Genomic DNA, 22,824 nt, shown 5'->3' with positions numbered 1-22,824 from the left:
GCGCGGAGTGTAAAACCTGGATAAATCGATGAAACAAAGAGCAGCACTGCACAAACGCGACTTCAACAACCGCACCAACCGCCTCGCATTCGAATGCTCTTCCCGGCATACACCTCAAGCTGTGCAAAGCCTACGAGAGTTGACGCCGTCCCTGGTTCGATAAAGTTGAAGCGGCGCCTCGAGGACGACACATTTGTTACTCACCGCGAGCTCATACATCTCTCTACGCGGCCTCTCTACTGGAGCGGCCGTCCCACGCTGTTTTGTGAACTCAGCGGCATCTTTTTCTCCCGTGTTGGCGAATTGATGATGGTTAAGCGTCTTTGGTGCTATGTTGTCCCGTGACGTTTGCTGCACTTTACGATCCGTTAATTATAACGCGAAAAAAAAAACAAACAAACTAGACAACACGACAGCGAAATTCGAATAAATTGTATTGCGAGTCTCGGAAAAATATTTTTCTCGCGCCACGGCATGGTTCTTCGATCGCATCGTCAGTTTAATTTGGTCGGTTGTCGTGTGCTCACAGTACTTTATCTTGTCGCCATATGCGAAGCTTCCCGGAGGCAAATTAATTACTTCTGCGGCTTAAAAGCAAGATAGATATAAGAGCTACTTAATAAGTTGTTTAGCACAAACATTTGACCAACATACGATAGTTTTTCGTTCTTGTGCTTCTGCCGATGTCTGTGCAGATTATGTCACTTCATAAATTACGGGTTTTGGAAGCGGGCTCACCTTATTGAACCCCACCATCGCTTGCCTCAGTATGCCGCAATGTAAAATCGCTGCTTCTGTGATTTGCTTTTTTGCTGTCAAGACCCGTTCTGTGTGTACATCATCCGCTGTTCAATTGATAAAGCCAGCCTTGAACATGCGATGTGACACATTGATCAATAAACTTCCACTCCATAGTGTAGGTCCCCTGACGGATGAGTCATTGCGCTTATATAAGTTACAATCTAAAGGTTACAATGCTCATCGCGGTGCTTTAGCTTTTAACTTGGCACGCTGCTGTCGATGTAACCTTTATGAGAGAGGGAAATGAAGAAAACACAAAGATAAAATTGCTGTAACAGCCATGTAACTTATAAATTATAGGTTACATGTCTTTTTATGCTGTCCTAAACGTTACCGTGATTAGAGTGTATGGTGGGTCATTCTATGCCAAACGTCCCAGCTATTTTGGCGACCATCTCAAATGTATTCGAAAAAAATCATGCTTATTTATTGCATTGAATAGAGTAAATTGCTAGAATATTTCGGAGAGGACAAAATTTTTTGGTCACGTGGGCGCCTTCCGAATTTCCCAGAATGTCCTCTGGATATTGTTTGTAAGAAAATTTATTCTAAGAGTATCGTTTCTTGTTTTAATACCAAATTTGGCTTACAATTTAAGCAATGATGTTTCTGTAAGGTGTTCGAAGCTCAATAACATTAGTGCAATTTTTATGCCATATCCGCCTCCAGGAATGGGACGGCGACGAAGTCATGGTATTCAATAGGCGAAGTCTATTGAAGAATGGACAGTGCTATCCAAAAGCTTCTCTTTGTGCTCTGTGAATTTTTGGGTGGAATTTTCGGATTTTCTTGTTGCCTCAGCTACCCGTCTTGCGGCCATGGTCGCAGAGCATTCCAGAGGACCTCCTGGCCAGAAGGAATCTTGGGAAAAGAGGAAACTCCCACACAGCGAGGAAAAGGGGAAACTCCCCCCAGTGACACCCAGAACACAGAGCTCTACTCAGCTTCAGGAAACGACTCATCTGACGACGATTTCATCCCCGTCCGGAGCAGGAGGGCGAAGAGGAAAATCGTCAACGCAGCCTCGTCCACTCCCGCGAGTACGGCGACTATAAAGTCAAGGCATGAGCGCTGGCCGCACGTCATCATCTTCGTGCTGCAAGTAACGGCAATGGGGAACTTCAACGAGGACGCTCCCGTATGAAGAAATGGGAAGGTAGCTGCCAATTCGGAACTTCAAAAATTATTTTTTTCCTTAAAACAAAAATTGTAATGATAAAACTTGTCATATAAGCAGAACTGTTTAGTTGCTTTGGATTCAGGTATAAAGCCGATTTCTAATTGGAGCACCACGTGGTGTAAACTGCGTCTCAATGGGGAGAAAAATGACAATTTTCTGATATTCGTCATTTTTTCCTCGTAAAGTTTAAAACTTGAGGGGTCTGAAAATATTTATGGCGCATATCATACCTTCCATAGAGTAGGTATTCATTACTGAGATAATCATACAAAGTGCAATATTGCAATGAAAAAAATGCAAACATAGAAGATTTTGGCAAGATTCCTGGAGGTGTATATGGCAGAAAAATTGCACTAATGCTGTTGAGCTTCAAACACCTTACAGAAACATCTTTGTTTAATATGTAAACCAAATTTGGTATTGAAACAAGAAATGATACTTTTAGAATACATTTTCTTACAAACACCCACATGACATTCTTTGAAATTCGTAAGACACCCACGTGACCAATATTTTTTTCTCTCCGAAATAGTCTAGCAATTCACTGTTTTCAATGAATAAATCAGCGCGATTTTTTCGAGTACATTTCACATGGTCACCAAAATGGCGGCGACGTTTGTCATGGAATGACCCTGGTGTTGGTTATCGTGACCTTAATTAGCTCAGGCCTAATTAGCAAGGGCTTAAGTATGGAGCTAATTAGCATAGCTTTAACGCAATTTGAGTAGCAATGTCTGACTAGCCTGGTCTTTAGGGCGTCTTAATTTGCATGGTCTTAATTAGCTCGACCTCAGCAATGCAATGGCTTCATTAGAGCACTCTTCATTAGGGTGGTCCTAATTGGCATACTCTTACCAATACGTGGCTTAATAAGCTCGCTCTTAGCATGACTTGTCTTAATTAGCTTGGTCGTAGCATGTCTTGGTTTGATTAGCCAGATCTAGTGCCTAGCTAATTAGGTAATCAGCCTGGCGCACTTGTTCGGGGAGCGAGCAGAAGAGGACGAAAAGAGCGCGCGCCGGCCGAGCAACACACTAGATAGAGGCTGATCATGATGATCATGATGATGACACATGTAGTCTCGGCGATTAGGTCCGGCCGCGCGCTATTGAAAGGCGTTCGGCCAGAGCTAATATTGAAGGCAATGGTAATAATTATTGTTAAGAATATCTAATGCCTGCACTAATTATTCTAAAGAATATTTAGTGCAGGCATTAAACGCTTGAAAATGAATTTAAACAGCCCATACACTTAAAGATATCATTATACTAAACATTTCGGACAGTTTTCTTGCATGGGTGCACTTCTGCACTCAGTGGAACGACAAGCAAATAAAAGAAGATGCCGCTGGTTTGAAGATGCCACACACCTTGGTCGACCACCCTTGAAGTGACGCCGCGTTCCATCTTAACCAATGGAACGTGGCGCTCGCTGAGGGCTGGGTGGGACCTTTTCTTAGTGTTAGTTCGTTAAAAAGGGGTTGTCGCCAGAGCTCGGAGAGATTCCAAGTTTCGCTAAACTCGGGCCATCCTGCATAGCACCCCAAGTGATTGTTTATAAAGTATAAACAAGAGCAAAGCGTGAGTATAGATGAGCACGTTAGGGGATGTGTACGCAAGCGCCTGAAAACTAGCTGAAAACAATACAATATTGAACCCTAAAAAAAAGACACTTTCATAGCTTCCGCAATTTGATCTTGCGGTCCATACAATATTCGTATAGATGGCTTGCCTTAACGTCACTGAAGCTCTCATGTGGTGGCGCCAGCACGTCGGAAAGCTACATTCCGGAAGTCACGTGAATGTTATCAGTGCATCGCTTGTAAATTATGTCATCATTCAGACTGAGAGGCCTCTAAAGTTCCGGCAGCACCTTTATCACACCGAAGCAGGTAAACCGCAGCAGTAAAAATACCGCGTTGACGTTATCGTTGCCACCACTTTGTAGTCCCACTGCGCAAGAAGCCGCGTCCGTGGCATCAGTTGCAAAATTTAATAGAAAGGAAGCAGTTCTGGGGTGCGAATGATCCAAAAGAAGCAATTAGGTTTTACTCAGGCGCGGATGTTAAGACATACGTGTTAGCATTTTTATAATGAAAACACGTTTCTTTGCGAATTTCATGAAATCTGCAAAGCGTGCGCTTGTATTTATCGCCGTCATCGCCAAGTTGGGGCATTCTGTATGCGCACATGCCACTTTTCAGTGACGAAAAAGAAATCCTATACAATTTATTTGTTGCCGTGCGCAATAGAAACATCGTAACATATATTGAGACACGCCCCAATGAATATATATTTAGACATGCACGCACGATGGCGCCCTAAGGCTCGGCCTAACGGTGCCGACGTGGACGCGGCCCGCCTCGGTCTGAAGAGACCGGGCTTCAGGACTCTCAATAAAGTTTTGTGAATGAATGAATGACTTCGCGGTGGCGACGCTCGATGGCGAGGCGTGTCTAGAGGGATCTACAAATCCCAGGAGCTTAGCCGCTGCAAAAGTATCGTATATGACCCGTTTCGGGCGTGGCAAAACGTTTTGTCGCTACTTTGCTTCAATGCTAAATGCAATATATTCAACAGTCGTTCTTCTTCTGTGAATACCGGCTATTATTTAAAGGTAAGTTCTGACGAAAAAGCAGATAGTAATTCAAAGACAGAAAGTGAGAGAATTGGGAAACTTCAAGTTTAATCAGACATGGAAAGTATATTTGTAGCAAGTCTGTTATACAAATTTGAATATGAGAGGCTTGTGCGTAATGAAGTGCCACATCGACTTCCTTCTAAGCCATAGAAATCCACTTAGGTTACAGGTGTGATGCAATATTGCTAGAATATTGCTTTCCATGGCAATACTTTCAGTTTTGTCCTGCAGGATTTTCCTTCGGGCGTTTGGTGCTTAGTTGTGCCGCTACAGTCCCTCTTGTTCTTTTTGACCCACCTTATACTACAGTAGGAACAGACAGAGATTACCTTAACGGAGTAGTTTCTGTGTAATACGTACGGGCCATGATGTCCACGAAGCATTTCTGAAGTCCCTTAAAGCAGCAGAAAGGTTCGTTCGGTGAGGTTCGCATGGATCGCTCGATTTGGTCAACAAAGGCTTCGCTGTTGCTGTGGAAAACATCCATGTAGATGTCGAGTACTCGAGCGTGGAATGCAGGTGTAAACACTTTGCGCTTCTGTCTCCAAGGCTCGCCTCGGCTGAGTAAGGAAATACAAATATGTAGATAAAACTTACACTCACAATTTTTCTCGGGAATTCAGGCAAGAGAACAATAAATGACATAGTCTTAGAAACAGTGAATTGAGTAAGGAAATCGGACAACGCAAGTGTGCTAGCGGTAGGAAACTAAGCAGAATCTGGTGCTTTTGTCCAGCTGCGCAGGCTAGCGACCTGGTTGAAATGGGCCCACGCTCTACCGTAGCACTGTAATGGCCACGCACTACCCGCTACGATTCTGGAAATTTTCAAATTTTAAACGATGTTGCGCCATGATGATATTACATTAAAAAAGCGTTTAATCGCACGTGGTTGTAATATTACAGCCACCCAAATCTTTAACTAGCGTGCGCAGCGGCGACTTTTCTGTGCGTCAGCGCCATATGATGGAACGAAGTTGGAAAAAATTGTTTGTGGGCATGTACTTTGTGGGCATGCACTTGCCCTCACTCTTTTTGGGCATTAATTCAGTCACATGGCAAAGACACACAAAAAAAAATGCCGCTCGCGCACGCTAAAGATTTGGGTGGCGGTACATATCCTTTGAAAGGTTCCTACTGAATGGGCAAAATACCTCGAGTCTGCCGAAAATGATGTTAAAGAAACGGTTATGTTTTTCTTATAATGAGTAGGGTTGGATCATGATTTCTTGCATCTCATCTAGCGACCCTTGCCGATAAAAGAACGAAAGATACAGAATAGCTACAACGTTTTCCTGTTTCCCATCACATGGAACCCTAGCCTAAACACATTTTTCCCCATGAAATAAGCAAGTAGCTGAGCAGGTGTTGCATAAAGTAAAGAAATTGGACGACATTCAAAGTAGATATCAGTCAGAGAAAGTTACAGCCTTGGCAACCGCGATTTACATTGTTTCTGTTGAGCTTGGCTAATTCGTCTAAAAAGCCTAGGCGTCATGTGGAACAGCAGTTTAACATAAACTTGAAGCGTGTAAAATGTCATGGTGGATGCGCTCACACACACACGCGCTCACACACACACACACACACACACACACACACACACACACACACACACACACACACACACACAAAGACATGTTTATGTAAGGTTATGGATAAGACATGCTTATAAAGCAAATATTTTTATTGTATCAAAACGTTGCAGCAAGTAACATCTACTTGTGATTCATGAATTGTCTGTCTGCTCAGAGTCCTTACTGAGTTTTCTTAAGCTTGCACAAAAACATTAACGTTGAGAAAGAAATGGAGAGAGTGGAAGAACAGTCAGATGTGTTGCCAACCTCGTGAGGAGATTGTTAGGCCCCAGCCATGCAGCTATGAAGTTGTACATATCCGGCTTAGCCAAGTTGTCTTTGCTGGAGAGAAGTGGCTGCAAAAGTTTGAGTACAAAAGACCGTAGTTACCATATTACTCGATACCTATGCTATATGTTTTCGCTTGTTGGAAAGCTCATTGAGTTATCACTGGCAGTGTCAAAAGCGGTTTACATCTTTTGTTGCAAGACGTTTCAGGAGACTTAGGTGGAAAAATACCGATGATTTCATTCTGTCACTACTCATTTAACTTAGATTCGAAAGTAATCCAATCTTTTGGGCCATGGAGTATGCGCGGAAAAAAGTTTTACCCTACAGCTGTTCGCAAGAACAGAGGCCGCGAACGTGGAATATTGAACGTATCATGCGGTTTGAGGTCGACGTGTGATAAACAGCCTTTCCAAGCAAAACAATTTGTGAATGGCGCTCCTGTTTTTTATTAGTACAGGGGACACTTAGACAAGTGTTATATATCTTCGAAAAAGCGATACTGGAGCATCGCGATAAAACGACACTTGCAATATGGTAACAAGTGTGTTCATAGCTAGCATCCACATTTTTTACTATATTCATTTTACCTTCATACGTTGGTGGAGTTGTGTAGTTGCAAGCTTTAGATGACACTAAGGCGCAAGAAAGGCGTACGCATCACAACGGATCATAGTATCACTGCTTTTATGTAAAAAGAGCAGCTTAATTTAGAAAAAAAGAAACGGTTTAATTCCTGGCTACCTAAGAAAGGGCAGGGCTGATTGACGCATACGACAGCTTGGAAGGTCACATGTTAAACGGGGCACTACGCCCAATCATCAAGCGGAAGCACGTACGAAACATTTTCTTGACAGAGGGAGTACACGTTTTCGCACATGACGCTGTTGCGTGCAATGCTCACCTCGACTGCTTCAGGAGTGTGCAGAACTACGATGGGTAGCATGCCGATGTAGGTCTTGAACGTCTTTCCTTTGTAAGTCTCGCATAGTTCGCATATTACACTAAATAACCCTGAAATAGAAAGGGCACATGTGAAGGCATCGAGTATTAATGGCCTGCCGTTATAGCTTAAAGCGTTATAGCCTAATGGGCTACCGTTCTAGCTTATTTCGTAGAGCAGAAGAATTTAGCGGAGTATAGCGAAAACAACTTATGTAGCGTTTCATCTAACTTTTTTTCTAGGTCGCAGGATCGAATACCGGCCATAGCGGCCGCATTTTCGATGGAGGCGAAAATGCTTCAGGCCAGTGTATTTAGATTTAGGTGCACGTTTAAGAACCCCACGTGGTCAAAATTTCCGGAGCCCTCCACTACGGCGTCCCTCATAATTATATCGTGGTTTTGGGACGTTAAACCCCAACAATTATAATTTCCTTTCTATTTAAAAAAGAAAAGTTGCAAAATGTGTTTTTCTTTTATTAGAGACAATAAAAGCTTCTATTTTTCTCGTTGAAGTTGACCACTGAACTAAAATGGTGACAAATTTGCCAAGAAAGATTAATAATGGGCTTAAGGTCGATATCATAAACAGACGAGAATACTGCCACCTACGCTGAAGTCTGCCCTCGTGCCTCTTGGTGCATGTATCTATACTCGATTACTCGAGTTTCTTATCTGTGATAAGGACAGCAGTTCCCGTATTCAGGTCCGACAACCTGGATTAGATTACCTACGCCTGTACCACGAAGAATACGAGAAGCTTGCGCATTTTACAGATAGACAGCTAAATAAAATACCGTTTAGGTGAATATCATCGCTTAGGCGAATTTAAACATTGAGCGCTTAGGCATTGAAGAGAACTACTCTCAGTTAAGTACTCTTATGTAAGCGTATGTTACAAATAGTAATCAAGAATTTCCAACAATATTATTTTTTTTTAATTCATGATGGGAAATCGAAGGTGACGTGAAAAATGTCTCCTCTTCTCGAACTCTGCGGCGGTATCTATTCGCATCTTTTTGATCTGATTTCAGACTTTCCGTATTTATTCTATGCGTATTTGTGTATCTGCGTGAGCTGCCTTTATGTTCTAGCTTTTTATGCCACCTAAGTACGATTTGCTGCCCTTTCGGCCTCTATGACCTTGTGCTTCAGCGTTTTAAAGCGAAAGCCTTAGGTGCCTCATCAAACGCGAAAATTGACCGCCGGCGCCGGCGGCGTCCCGCGTCGGCAATGTCAATACGAGTGATGCAAAAAAGTCATTATCACGTGATGACACCACCATATGACGTCATCACGACGTCACATATCACAAAATTTTTGTGTCGTCACATGATGACATCATCACATGACATTGTCACGTCGTCAAAGGTGGGCCGATCACGGAGGCAATGCAAAACCAGCTGAGGTGCAGAAACCTTGCAGGAGGCAGTAGAAAACCATGTTCGGAGGCAGAAAGCGCAATGGCGAAGAAGAAATTAAGAAGATGGCCCTCGCCTTCGAGTCGTCTTAGGCAATACATCAGGGATCCTGTGAGTTTTTTCACGTGATCTCTCGTAAGCTCATTTTAGTGCGTTTATTTCACCTGGCTTCGGGCCTAAATCTCGCGCTCTTATTACCTTTCTTTTGTCGAGTTCCAACTTATATTTATGTTTACTATGCACCCGTTCGATGGAAGAAATACAGCGCCCGGATCCTCTTGTAGGGGCTGTCGTGCCTGGGTATTTGGATCCATCCCTCCTCGGCAACCATGCTGTTGCTACGATAGGGCAGCGTCGTACCCGGACTCCGTTTGGTAGCGTAGTCGAGTCTCCGGGATGAAGAACTGATGCTAGCAAGTTGGGAAAACAATAACAAGTTTACTGGCACTTTTGAACACTCAATTACATAGTGACAAGGTAAGAGTTCAGTGACGAGCGCATTGGATGAGCCTGTTACCGAGGGCTCAGAGCATAGAGTTTCTTACAATAATACCTAGAGGGGAATCTGGCGCTAGTGTCTACGCGGGCTCCTTGAGCGGCGCTTCAACCACCATGGGAATGATGGGAAGTACAGGCTTCGGATTTGCTTTGGATGGATTAGGTTCTTGAGATTCGCGACGCTCGTTTGCCGAGTGTAAAACAAAGCGATATGAAGTTATTTCTAATTCGAACTTGCTTTATTCTTTTGTACGTAAAACGTATTGCAAAAAGTTTGCATGAACGTGGGATAGAACTGAAACCTGGACAAATTCAACCACCAGGGTGTGCATTGCTCTGCAATTGTGTTCCAGATTTGGCATCACAATATAATGAATTATTTTCTTTACAACAGTTGAAACAAACGCGCTTGTCTTTCCCTCGAAAGTACGCATTATATATTTATGGAAATAACAGTACCGTATTGAGTGAGAAACACTTAACGTATCATCTGCTGCGATGACAGATGCGTCTGTCCAAGTGGCCTGCCCCCAACGCATCTCTCGTTTTGTTGTGAAGTCGAGTCAGAGGAGCGCGACGGTGCGTCTACTTAGCGTCGCCGTCGTTTTGCAGTCGATTTGAAAGAGTTTTGACAAGTAGCGCGTCTAAAAACACGTGAACTTTATGCAATTTCCTGCACTGGCATGGGACGCTACATCAATGCGCAGCGGTGAGTGCACGACGCTTTGCTAAAACTGTCAAATGCAACCTGTAAAGCTGCAACTTGGCAGCAAACTAAGAAACCTAGCGGTGTTCAGCCTCTTTGAACAACAAAGGCACTGCTTGAGTGCTTTGCAACGCACCACACTGCCCACGCCTCGCGAAGAACGAAACTGAAACTGTAGAAAAAGATCCGTAAACACTTCGCTAGCTAACGTAATCCAATCCGAAGCCTGTACTTCCCATCATTCCCATGGTGGTTGAACGATCGCAGCGCCAGTTTCCTCTCTAGGTTATTGTATGAAACTCTATGGCTCAGAGCCCCATTTCTCACTCAGCACCGTCGTTTTAACCCCTCAGTTTGGCTCCTCCTTCTTGGTGACCACCAATCACACACACAACCCCACCCACCATGGCACAGTTCATTTCACTGTCGCTGAGGGGTCGTTGCACTCTTGAAGCAGCAAGGGTCAGGTGGTCAACGGCACGCTTGTGGGGGAAGCAAGGCGACAGGTTCCTCGGGCTCGTTCCTCGTACTCTTCTTTTCCCCGAAGGGCAGAACGTGTTTGCTCCTCCGATTTTTCCCCGAAGGCAGAAAAGGGTCTGCGGCGACTCCTGTCCAAATATGCAGGTCATATCGTTTCGGCAGCATACCAAGTGAAACCCAGGTGACCCATTGTCTCCGGCTTTGCCGTCCCGGGAACGCCGTTTCCAGGAAAGATGCAGGTGTTCTAGCAGTGTGAGAACGCCTCGCCCGCCGAGTCTCATGGTCAGCGCGACGCCACCGACTGCCAGCCATAACAGGGCCAACACTTCTTAAATAATGTGCACGTAAGATAACAAAAGCAGCTGTACCTACGACGCGGTCACTTTGTGCAAAATGTTAAGAAGAAAAAAAAGCCAAGAGGACGTGCTGCCCCGTTCTCCTCCCTCTGCTAGGCAGATGGAACGACAGCTTCTTTCCAATGATCGCTGATGGCATCAGTGGCTGTGTACTGCTGGTTAACTGGTTAGGTTACACAAGTCGGTGTGAAGTGGACCGTATCTATCTATCTATCTATCTATCTATCTATCTATCTATCTATCTATCTATCTATCTATCTATCTATCTATCTATCTATCTATCTATCTATCTATCTATCTATCTATCTATCTATCTATCTATCTATCTATCTATCTATCTATCTATTTCAATACCAAGAAGACATACAAACAGTCCATCACGAATGCTGCCTTTTGTCAAGTGCACCGAGGTTGTTGATTCCATGCACCTGACACACAAGCGCGCACGAGCTGTGCTGTTTCTTTTGTTTTGTGGGGAATACTTAGCTAATACGGCGTGTGATACTCACAGAACACAGTGTATGCCAATCGTCCTAGTTTGGTAGAACAAGAACTCCACGCAAGACACCCTTTGGGTATTGTCGAAGTGATGCGTAGAGTTTTATTGCAACAAACTTCATGGCTGCAGATTTCCTTGGAACGTTGTTGCGGAGGGACATCAGCACGGCGTCTTTTATATTCTTTTTAGCGTTCATTAGCGTTGGGAACGGGCCCAACGCTAACCACGGTGACCGTGTTTGGCATTAAATTTTCGCAAAGTCGAAATATTCCTGTTGCGTACTATCATGTGGGCTTTGCAGTTGCCCTAGAAAACGCTTTTATTACACCGCAGAGGAAGGAAGGAAGAAATAAGCGGAAAGACAGGGAGGTTAGCCAGTTCTTAGACCGGCTGGCTACCCTGTGCTGCGGGATACCGCAAACATGAAAAGAAATGTGTGCTTGTGAATGTTCTAGGGTAAAGTGAACTCTGGCTAGCGAACTGTTCATTCACATGGTATTTTCTTTGTTTCAGCTTGCTATTTGATTTCCTTACTTTATTTCTCTCTTTTTTTTTTTGCTGCTGCAGAACATACAGAAATGGAATAACCGAGATGCTATGCACCTCTATCGCTCCACCGCAGTCAAGTTATAACAGAACAGAACGGAACGGAACAGAACACTGCTACGAAATATTTCAACTGCGCGTTGTGGAAAGTGTTGTTCTTTCACAAATGCTTTGCACCGCCGGTACAGTGCATTCATACAGTTCAGATATACTGACATCCCGCTACCCTGGGCGCCTATAGCCTCGTAGGTAAAACACCAACGGGCCCCGCCCCGTGGGTGCCTTATCGTGGGCGCGAAGTTTTGAACGCATAAGGCCCCACCCTCGGTGGGGCCCTATATGTTCAAAACTGAGCAAATCCAAGAAGCTTTTATTTTATGCATTTATGTATTAGATGCGAAGCAGCTTTTGCTCGGGGCTGTGTCTGTCGTCGGTGGTAGCGTCCGCGCTCCACTGCGCACGCGCCTACTCTCTCTCCCACTCTCCTCCTTTACGCAGGTGTTCGGTCGCCTTCTCTCCTCTCCTCCCCCGCGCTGTAGCCGCGGCGCAGATACAGCCTGTAACCCGCTCTCTCCTCTCCCTCCCCCATTTCATGTGTATACAATCGCGTACGCTCGGTCGGCTTCCGTCATTCTCGCTTCGCTCCCGTTCACATGAGTTGTAACGTCAACGTCGGCGCACTCGTTCAATCGGCGCTAACGGAAAGCAACGCACAAACAGAACGTAATGATAACACAAACACTAAATACAAGCCTTACGCACTAACGGAAACGCCGAGTAAACGTAACAGAAACTCTGTGTGCACCCCCAATGCTGCTTCGCAACCCTTCATGGTTCCCTTGAGTGGGAGATGGTGTAATTTTTTAAAGCGATTCGTCTTACGTGGCAGACGGTTGGACAGATGCACAGGTTTCTCGGTGAGTTGGCATAGAAGTGCTTACGCATTTAACAACTATATTCGAAGAAACATCTCTATAAACTTAAATTTCGCAACGATATATACCTAGTTAAAATACTCAGTTTTCAGCTCATTCTACCTGGGCATCTTGAAACGAGTAAGCTGTCTTGTTTGCATAACACGACCGTAAATCTCAAGCAGTGAAGTCTACAGCATATATAATATGAAGCTGTTGATAAAAAATATTAGGGCAGCTTCGCACTAGTTGTGCCTGAAGCCTGAAGGAAGAGCGGTGCTGGGTGGCCTTCTTTGTTTCTTTTTATTTTTTCTTTGTTTCCTCTCTTTCTTTCTCGTTCTCTCTGTTTATAGTATCTGTTCTTGTATCTGTTGCTATTTCTTTGTTCCTATTTTTATCTTTTTCTCTCTATATATTTCTTTGTCTTTCTCTGTTTTTTTTTATCTTTTTAAGTCTTTATTCCCTTTATTTCTCTTTTTTTTCTCTTTGTCTCTTTCTCTTTCTTTTTATCTATCTTTTCCACGTGTTTCACGTGCTCCACTTCACCGGGCAGAGTCTTCGCTTAACGCTCGCACCTGCTGTACTCGCTAGTCGGGCTTTCCCAATTCCTGTGGCGCGTACCCACCTGTGGTTTTCTGCTGACGCCAAAGTTTTCACGGCCGGCTTAAACAGCTCCGCTGTTAAAAAATGATGAATATAACTCTGGGGTTCTGGGTGCGAAGGTAGGGTATGATCGTGCGACACGCTAAAGAGTGCATGGTAGGCCAAGGTTTAATTACCCCCATTTTTTTTTAATTTGTAAGTATGCTTCCAAAATTGTCAACAACAGCACAGGCGCAACAAACAAAAGCTGTCCACAAGCTGTGCCGGTGAAGACTATATGGAATGCTAATATCTTTGGGCTCTTTACGGGACGGATATCTCGCAGCTGACTTCACAAACCCTGAGCGAGCAAATGAACGTGGCTTCGATCGCGTACTCCGATTTCTCTTTTATCGTGTGTCTGCAAGTAGCCTCTGCACGCAACCCCGTTGCGCTGCGTAATACGTTGGCCTCACGTGGAGAGCGAACCCTGGGAAAGGTTGAGGATGCGCTTAACAAAACATCATGGCATATCATACTGTTTTCCTGCGTCCTTGTAATATATGTGACGTGGCAGAGATGACCGCATATAATTGAATGCCTTATCGAGGAGGAATAGTGGCGTGTATATTTGGTTACTCAGGCTTGCAATCATATTGGCAGCGCCAACTTATAATAATAATAATAATAATAATAATAATAATAATAATAATAATAATAATAATAATAATAATAATAATAATATTAATAATAATAATTGTTGGGGTTTTGCGTCCCAAAACCACGATATGATTATGAGGGACGCCGCAGTGGAGGGATCCGGAAATTTCGACCTCCTGGAGTTTTTTAGCGTGCACCTAACCTAAGTACACGGGCCTGAAACATTTTCACCTCCACCGAAAATGTGGACGCCGATGCCGGGCAGGGCAATCATATATATAAAAAAAAGTCTATGGCACACTCTAAAAAAAAAAGGGAGCGAGAATGGAGCAACGGGCTCCGTTCCTCCTTCGGAGCCGCGACTTTCTCCTTTGCGGACGATTTAGTCGTCGCGCCCTCTTGCGGCAAGCGCCAAGGGAGAAACTTTTCTCCTTTTCTCCTCAACTTGCGCGCGCGCGCATGCGCACGCCGAGTTCAATCGCGATTCCGTGCTGCGGAGAGCAGCTGCCCTTTCGCGGTCACTCGGCAGCCTCAGACCGGACTATCCAGTGCTACCGATCTCGGCCAGTCGCGTGCAATTACTTGTACCTAGGATTGATGCGAGCAACACACGAGTGACGTTCATTGTTTTTGTTCGATGTGTTGAGTAACGTGTGTGGAGTTCTTTTTTTTTTATAGGCTCGGCGTGTGCGCGATGCGCCGCATACTTCCGTGTGTCTCGTGTTGTTTGTATACGCTTGCGCACGATCTGCTTGTCATAAATACAATAAGTCCCGCTTCACAAAATAGTCTTGTTTTAATGAACACCTTCGACGGTACACCAATAATTCAACTTTTTTCGGCGTTAACATACTTGGCTAGAGCACGCGTTTTTAGTTTTACACAGCACTTATAGCACTTATCAATGCAACAAGCAATATAAAGAAGCATGAAGGTTAATTTTTACAACATTTTAGCAAACGTGATACCACTGGACAGTGCATGCGTGAAAGTACGATAACATATAATTGCTGGAGTTTGACGTGTCGAAACCACGGTATGATTATGAGGCACACCGTAGTGTGGGACTACGGATTAACTTCGATCAACTGGGGTTCTTTAACGTGCACCCGAACATAAGCACATGGGTGTTCTTTACCTTTCGCCCCCACTGAAATGTGGCCGCCGTGGCTGCATTTTAACGTTAACCTGCATCATAATTGCACATATCTGAAAAATAAGTCAATGACTTCTGTCAATTAAGCCAAAATTCTCAATCACATGCGTTTTGGAATACGCATGCCATCACTGAGAATTAGGACCGACTTATTCACGCGTGCAGTATGTATCTCTCGTTCTCAGGATTTTGCTCTGGCGTGCGAAACTCAACACAAAATGCGCTTCTAATGACAGCTGTGCACAGTGGGTAATCACTAACACTCTCACTCACCTTTGTGAAAAGAGTATTCCAAATCTAACGCAAGACAAACCACCGCCACAACGACAACTACACAGTTGTCGCACAATGACCACAATTTCACACGCCAGGCGAATACCGTGACGTAACAGTAGCAGAGCAGCATGTAGGTACAGCGTACTGAAATATTACAGAACACGTAGTGTGGGTAGCGTTCTTTTCCATAATTCGCGCGGTGTAGCGCCAGCTTCTCTACTCAAGTAATCGAGCTGCCGCGACGCCAAGAGCCACTGACATCGCTCTCGAAAGACCACCGTCCGGTGCGAGGCCATCTTGTCTTGTTTCTTCTCACGACCCGCGTTGTAACGTACGTATGCACAAATGAGACGGCCGTACCGCATCAGAAGCATTGTCACTGAAGGGCTAGCAGTTGAAAGAATCCATGGCCCATTGTCATACTTGTTGTCAACGCATGAACAGAATGTGAACAGATGTTAACGCCAAACCACTCAACGAAGTCGACGCGACGAAGGCGACGGTATCTGAACTATGTTTCCGATGTTGCGCCCTCACACAGTAACTATTGAAAATAAAGAAATAAGAAGAGAAATTTCATCTGTGGCCGCTGTCGGAAGATGGCGCTACTTCAAAATGTCGCCGGAATGGTATGAACGGTTCACAATATGGTCGTTTTCGCACTAACTAATCAACTCTCTGTAATTATATTGTTCATTATCATGCGGCTTTAGATTAACTGGTGCGCTTGGCTAAGCCATAGATAACATTTAATAATGTCGGCGTATATTGTGACGCAGCCATGAAATCGTAAAGAGTTGAAGAAAAATGACGCATCTTTGTGCCACTATGGTCCACTGTAATTCAGTGACTATATAAGGGCCAGCGCTTCTTAGAGGGGTATGTGTAAACGTCTATACGTATGCGTCTGTAGTGAATTGTTTGTGTTGTAGGTTTTACACACGCGAATGAATTGTGTATGTATTGAATTGAGTGTGCGTACTATGTGTCTGCCTAGTGAACATGTGCGTATCAACTTTCCGGTGTGTCCTTGAGTAATCCATGAATGGGCCCACCTCCCCGAAATGCCGTGTGCAGTATCGACGTACGCCGCCTCAGTCAGAAACAACTTTATTTTTTAGTATTGTTTAATCCCTCTAGATGGCGTCAGCTACCACCTACTTCGCGGCCGAGGCGCTCTCATAGCTCCACCTACTTATATGAAGTTGAACATCTATCTATCGAAACTATGCTCTGCTGCGCCGGGATTGTTTTGATGCGACAGAATGTACATTTTGGAGGCACAAACGCGTGGATAACGTCGCCACACCGTGTGACGCTTCGACAAATAAAGACAGCAAGCGTAACGTACAGTCTCCGGGTGAGAGCCCTTTTGCAGTATCCGTCTCTTTTAAAGAACGCCGTGTCGCTGGCCGAGCGAAACGTACGAGTTCCGTCGTTCCGTTTCGCGAGGTTTTCATCACTGCAGGTTTGTCTGCTTGATTTTATTGTCATAGCGTTCGATATTAAGCTCAGCGGGACCGTTTTTTGTGACTGCCAGTGCCGCATACTCTTTATCAGTCGAGAATCGATGCGCTCGCTAGGCCTAAATCTATTGCTCGCTTCACTGGCTTGGCGTCAGCCATCTTGATTTTGACGGTTTCTCCATTGAAAAGGGAGGAACGGTTTCTCCATTTGAAGACGAACATTGGGGACATCGCCGTTTCTCCCTTAAAGGAGAGAGGGTCACTCCATTTTTTTTAAGAGTGCAGCTCCACTACTGAGAAAACTGAGGAAGTGCGTAGCACGCGCACCCAGTGATTCCCGTTCGTTGAGTTCCCACTGCTCCGCTTACCAAAGCGTCGATGACGCCAATGTTTGAGGTAAGCATGTATAGGGTTTCCCCGGCACAAGTAGAATGTTGTTAGGCCGATTCACAAACTTGGTGTGCGACATTTGCGCTATTTTTTGCTGCGCTTTATTGAGAAGCTGCTTGTTACAGCGGTTGAGATACGCGTCGTCTGCAGCGAGTTCCGTCAGGTTGTTTCCCCCTTCAGATGTAGTAACGTGGTCACGTAGCGTCGCAGCGCCGTGCCGCGCCGACGCAGAGGCGGCGCCGCAGGGGAACGGGCATCCGCTCGCTCGGCTAGGCGGTGACGCCCTCTCTTGCGCCCCGCCGGAGTCAGTCCCATATTTCCGAAATGTTTTAGCGATTTTATGTTAATTAGTGCGACTACTTCTGGGCTTTTGCTGTTAGTTATATTATTTCAGACCATGTTCGTTAGACAAGCCGAGCCCCTGAAGTGATCCTCACTTCAAACACCACAAGCGACGGAATCAGCACACGCTCTGTTTATTTGGCTTGTTTCTTTGTGTAGGTGTACTCAGTTGTCGTTGTCAACATGAGACATCCTACACGCAGGGGCGCAGGCACAAATCTTTTTTGGGGGTGGGGGAACCTCCTTGATTTGAAGGGGGGGCCGAGCAGGCAGATGTGGTGAAGTGTCATTTTGGCCTCTGTATGCCATCGCAAAAAAAAATTTCGGGGGGGGGGGGGGGTATCCAGGCCTGGTGTGCCACCCCCTGGCTGCGCCACTGCCTATAGACCAGAACACACCGAATTCTATGCGTAGCGCCATACTGGCATCGCGCGTCGCGCCATCTATCGCAAACTCGACGAAGCAACGTCCCTAGACTGCTGTGCCAGCAGACGCTACACAGAGCAAACGCGGAACTCCCGATACTCAGCCCGTCGGAGAGCGCGTTTCGCGTTTTTTCTAGCCTGGACATTTTCGCCGTTTTCATTAGAACATCAAGAACACCTTGCTCATGCAAGTCCGCTATATATACGGGCTGAGCAGGCCGCGGAAGCAACCTTATCAGGTACATACGCTGTTACATTTGAAAATAAAACGTCCCTGCTGCAGTACGCGTGAGTCGTAATTGCGGTGCAGCTCGAGAAAGAGTGAAACGAGGCTTTGTTGCCGCATATTACAAGTTGCGCACAGATTTGTGAAAACTCGTCATTTTAACATGCATCGCATAATAATTAGAGTAAGCTTTGCGCGTAGTTTCGCAGAACGTAATTTTTGTTCCACGAGCGCTCTTACAATAATGCGTCTTGCTCACAAAAGCGTGCTATCAGAGAGTATCACCAGCAGTGACGTTCATCGATCCCTTTTGGAAGTTATTTGCGCCATTTTCATCCTGTAACGATGATGATTTACACGCGAAACTATGCTACTCTTAGTTAAGCCGATAGTGAAATGGGCGGAATCCAGCTGTCTCTTATTAAATGTGTGCTGTGTAAATATGCTAAAAATTTAGCTGCTTGAGCTAGCGTTACGCCTGCGACGTAAAGGACACTGGCGCGAGCACTGTTTACGTACGTGCCAATATATGTATTATTTGCAGCTTGACGCCTCGCGTTCAAATAAATTTGGGAACATCAAACACATTTCATGAAATGAAAGCACGAAATTCTGGCCACCTGTTGAGAAACACCGTACCATTTACTACCTTTTCAAGACGAAATCCTGAAGGCGTGGATGCCATCAAAAGCACTAAAGCTTGATACTACGTTGAAAGTGGCAAAGCATGCTGATTGCTTGTGCTTGAAAGCATTACCTTGCACTACATTTTCGTCAAAGGAAACGCTAAAGGGTATGAAGTGCACCTCCACACAAAGCTCGCGCCTGCCTTCAACCCAGCTGCGTGTGACGCAAATTAGGTTCGTAAAATGAAATAGGTGGGCATCACACTGCAGAATACACGCAGTTAGTGCACTTACTCGCGCATTTTCACTCGGCTCCTAGTTTTTCTGCTTGAATCACAGTTATCCATTGGTGGCGAAGCTCAAAACACCGTGCCGGCGCTATTCCCGTGGCGCGTCGTGATTGCCGCAGACAACGCTAAGTAATATCCTCCTGTTGCGCTGCTTGTTTTGGCATCCAAAGACGACGCAGTAGTGCCCAGACGAGCTCTTATATATGTATACGCTAAAGCGGCGTGAACGGGCACTTTTTATCACTTTAAAGCCTCGGAACCGCACCTTGCCCTCTTTACTTGGTGCAACCCGCGCGCGCCTTGGCAGTCCGGCCAGCCCGGCGTCTGGGTGTGAGAATATATCCGCCAGCAGCATGGGTGCCAGCAGCATGGGTGCGAGACAGGCGTGCTCTGGTGTATACGCCTTTTGAGTGCAAGAAAAACGTCTGGGGCCTAATTAAAATGAAATGTTCAGTTTACGAGTGAATCTTAGCCATTTGGCAGGCTCGTTTCACTAATATAATGTATGGTACGAAGACGGGCTAGTATCACGAGTAGTTTTAACGTAAAATAATTTTTGTGACTGCGGGCCCTTTATCGCAGTACCGTTATGATGAATTCACCGGAAGTTTTTCACCAAACGGCGCCGCTACGAGCTCTTGTGAAAAGACTTGTTTTGCAATCGCAAAGTAACCTATAATCGATTGTAAGGTTGACAGGTAAAATTTTGTTGATCATGTAGTTGATATGTAATTAAGATTTAATCACGCTTAAATTAACATTTAGACATTTCAGTAACATTGTCTGTTTCGCAGAATAGTGCCAACTGCACATCTTCTCAGAAAGTTTGAGCCTTGTAAGAACGCGGTAATTTTTTAGAAGGGCCTTTGCATTTTGAGCAAATTCAAACTGCTCTAAGTATCTTCATTGGAGGTGCAAGACGTAGGTATCCTTTATTTCCCCAGGATTATTCTGGAAATTTGTGTTCCCGTCCTTTTACATTCGCCTTAGCAATACAGTCCGCCGCGGTGGTGTAGCGGTTACGGTGCTCGGCTACTGACCCGAAGGCCGCGGGTTCGATCCCGGCCGCGGCGGTCGCATTTCGATGGAGGCGAAATGCTAGAGGCCCGTGTACTGTGCGATGTCAGTGCAGGTTAAAGAACACCAGATGGTCGCAATTTCAGGAGCCCTCCACTACGGCATGCCCGATAATGATGTCGTGGTTTTAGCACGTAAAAGCTCACATATTATTGTTATTATTATAGTCGTAACAATACAGTGCAACTTAACGCGTTTTGAGAGTATGACTGACGTCAATGTTCCAAAGCTGTTAACCATGAAAGTATATAGGTGTATATCACCTTCGAACCATGTGAATCCGACGATCATTACCATGAAACTAAAACACAATTTCGTGGGCGTTTGCAGTCATCGCTTCAAAATAGCGTTAGCGTAAATAGCGCCAAAATGTAGTGTGTACACATAAAAGGGCACCAGACAAATGTAGCGGAAGCTCTGAGCTGCATTGTTTTCATTTGCCGCGAGAAACTGCGCAAGCTGTGAAGTTGAAATCAACATTTTCAGCTGTCGATTCTATACAGGTGGATATCGCAGAAAAAAGGCATTCAACGAGGAAGCTTTGGTTGAGGATGTGACCTGACACTCACCGACGGTGGCGTCCTTAACGCTGCACTCTCGACTCTTCTTCCAGTAAGCGACAGCGGAGAACCAGAAAGGAACGCCATCCCAGGGTCCCGGCACCGGTCTAAGCGCCAGCCACGTTTTTATCCACTCTGACACGGCTGGAACCACGATAAAACACGCGAAAACTCCGAGCATGCAGAGAGCGACTGCAACCAGCAAGGCGTGCAGCTGAGAAGTCCCAACACCGTCGGAGATCCACCAGAGAGCCATTAGCAGTTCACAAAACGTATATGACGAGCTCGCGGTTACACAAAACGATATTTCCAAGTATGCCACTCGCTGATGAATCACATTCTTCAAAACGAATAGTTTTCGGTCTCTGTTATACTGGCAGTTTCCGGTGCCAGCTGACTTATATATCGCTCATAGTAGCGAATAATCAGCTGTTCAGTACTAGTAAGGTTTAAAAACGTGTCTGGAAAAGGTAATTTTATAAAAGCATGTTCAGCTCTGTGAGACGGTAAAAGTTTTCAGATTCGCCTAACCTACAACGTCGAGTATGCCGGCTTAGGTAGCGACTGTTCGGTTCCAGAGCGCAAACGCGTTTATATGGCCCAGTGCATCGCAGCGAAGTTGATGACCGCGTCAAGTGGATAAAGATGGCGAGCTGTTGACAAGGCATGACCTTGCAACTTTCGCATTTTGCGTCCCGCCGTCACAAAGGGCAGGCCCGCCGTTACTTCGTCCATGTAGTCGACCGCGTCAGGCGAAATTGCAATGACACACGTGAAGAAGGCCTTTTGTTCGGAACGAAGAATCACGCACGACCGGGCCACCCCACGTCCGTTGCAAGTCTCTTGAAGGGCAAACGACACGTGCTGTCTGAAGCTGCGTGTAATATTTTTGGATCTACTTGTGTCACACTCACAGCAGCGCCACCAGCACGAGGGCCGGGTGGAAAGGTTAATGGTCTGCATTCTATATATGTAAGCAATTTGCTCTAACACCCCCCCCCCCCTTGCTATTTTGACATTGTCCTTGCCATTCGTTCATTTATGCGCGATGACAGGTACAGGTTCTGTCAACACTATTCTCGCTTCTATGAAATTGCCCAGAAGAAAGAGCGCTCCGCAATGAAGCGTTCCGTGCAATTCTAATTGGAAATGCGTCAACACGTACCAGCGTACGTGACAGCGTGCACCAAGCTGTTAGTTCTTTTGTTGTGTCGCCTTCCCGAGCTGGCGGCTGTGTAGAGTTTGGTGGTTGCGTTGCCAAGATTGCATAACGAAAAAAAGAAAAAACAGAAGAAAATGCTACCACCGCCTTTCCCCTCCCACAATTTTTCTGCCACAGTCATCACGGTTGCTGTAGTGTTTAATCGGCCATCATACACAAAAGAACAGGGATCAAATATAGTTTAGGTATATTACCTGCGAGCATATAAAAATAACACTAAGAAGATAAACTTTTTAATGCTTTAAGAAGTTAAAAAAGCAGATACTATAAGGTTTATATGCGAAGTGGAGTGACAGCTTGCACTGGCTCATTCGAGAGTCGTCGAGGTCGCAGAAAACGCAACTGGCGAGAATCCTACAAACAAGAATATAATCGAAAGTGAGGTTGGAGGAAAGCCTAAATGGCGACAAACGTCCACACTTGCCACAGGAGTGTACGCTTCGGTCGTCAAAGTTCTGAATTATTATATATTGTTGGGCTTTCTTCGCCGTGACATTTTAAGAATGCACCTAATTGATCGCATTGTTCAAGAGATGTTGGAGTTTGAAATTACGAGTATCTCAGCATGAAAGCGCACCGTTTCTTTTCGCGGCTGTATAAATGCGTAGAAGAAGAGAAGGTAAAGTGCAAACGATTCAATTGGTTCTTATTAGTACATCTTACCAGATGTGTCATTGAA

At 45.2% G+C, this 22,824-nt stretch overlaps 1 protein-coding gene across 1 annotated transcript in view; it reads right to left on the bottom strand.

Moving 5' to 3' along the window:
* The window catches only part of LOC119394458 (cytochrome P450 4V2), a 76,494-nt gene extending 54,963 nt beyond the window's left edge, over window positions 1-21,531 (bottom strand). Inside the window, exons 1-4 of the mRNA XM_037661760.2 lie at window positions 20,933-21,531; window positions 7,390-7,499; window positions 6,465-6,553; window positions 4,982-5,181 (exon numbers count right to left, since the gene is read on the bottom strand). Of these exons, the coding sequence (XP_037517688.1) occupies window positions 4,982-5,181; window positions 6,465-6,553; window positions 7,390-7,499; window positions 20,933-21,179 (646 nt within the window). The 5' untranslated portion in view covers window positions 21,180-21,531. The remainder of the gene's footprint in view (window positions 1-4,981; window positions 5,182-6,464; window positions 6,554-7,389; window positions 7,500-20,932) is intronic.
* Between the last annotated feature and the right edge of the window lie 1,293 nt (window positions 21,532-22,824).

The sequence above is a fragment of the Rhipicephalus sanguineus genome, chromosome 1 (assembly GCF_013339695.2).
Source record: "Rhipicephalus sanguineus isolate Rsan-2018 chromosome 1, BIME_Rsan_1.4, whole genome shotgun sequence".
Classification (NCBI taxonomy): Eukaryota; Metazoa; Arthropoda; class Arachnida; order Ixodida; family Ixodidae; genus Rhipicephalus; species Rhipicephalus sanguineus.
This window is presented reverse-complemented; position numbering and strand designations above follow the sequence as displayed.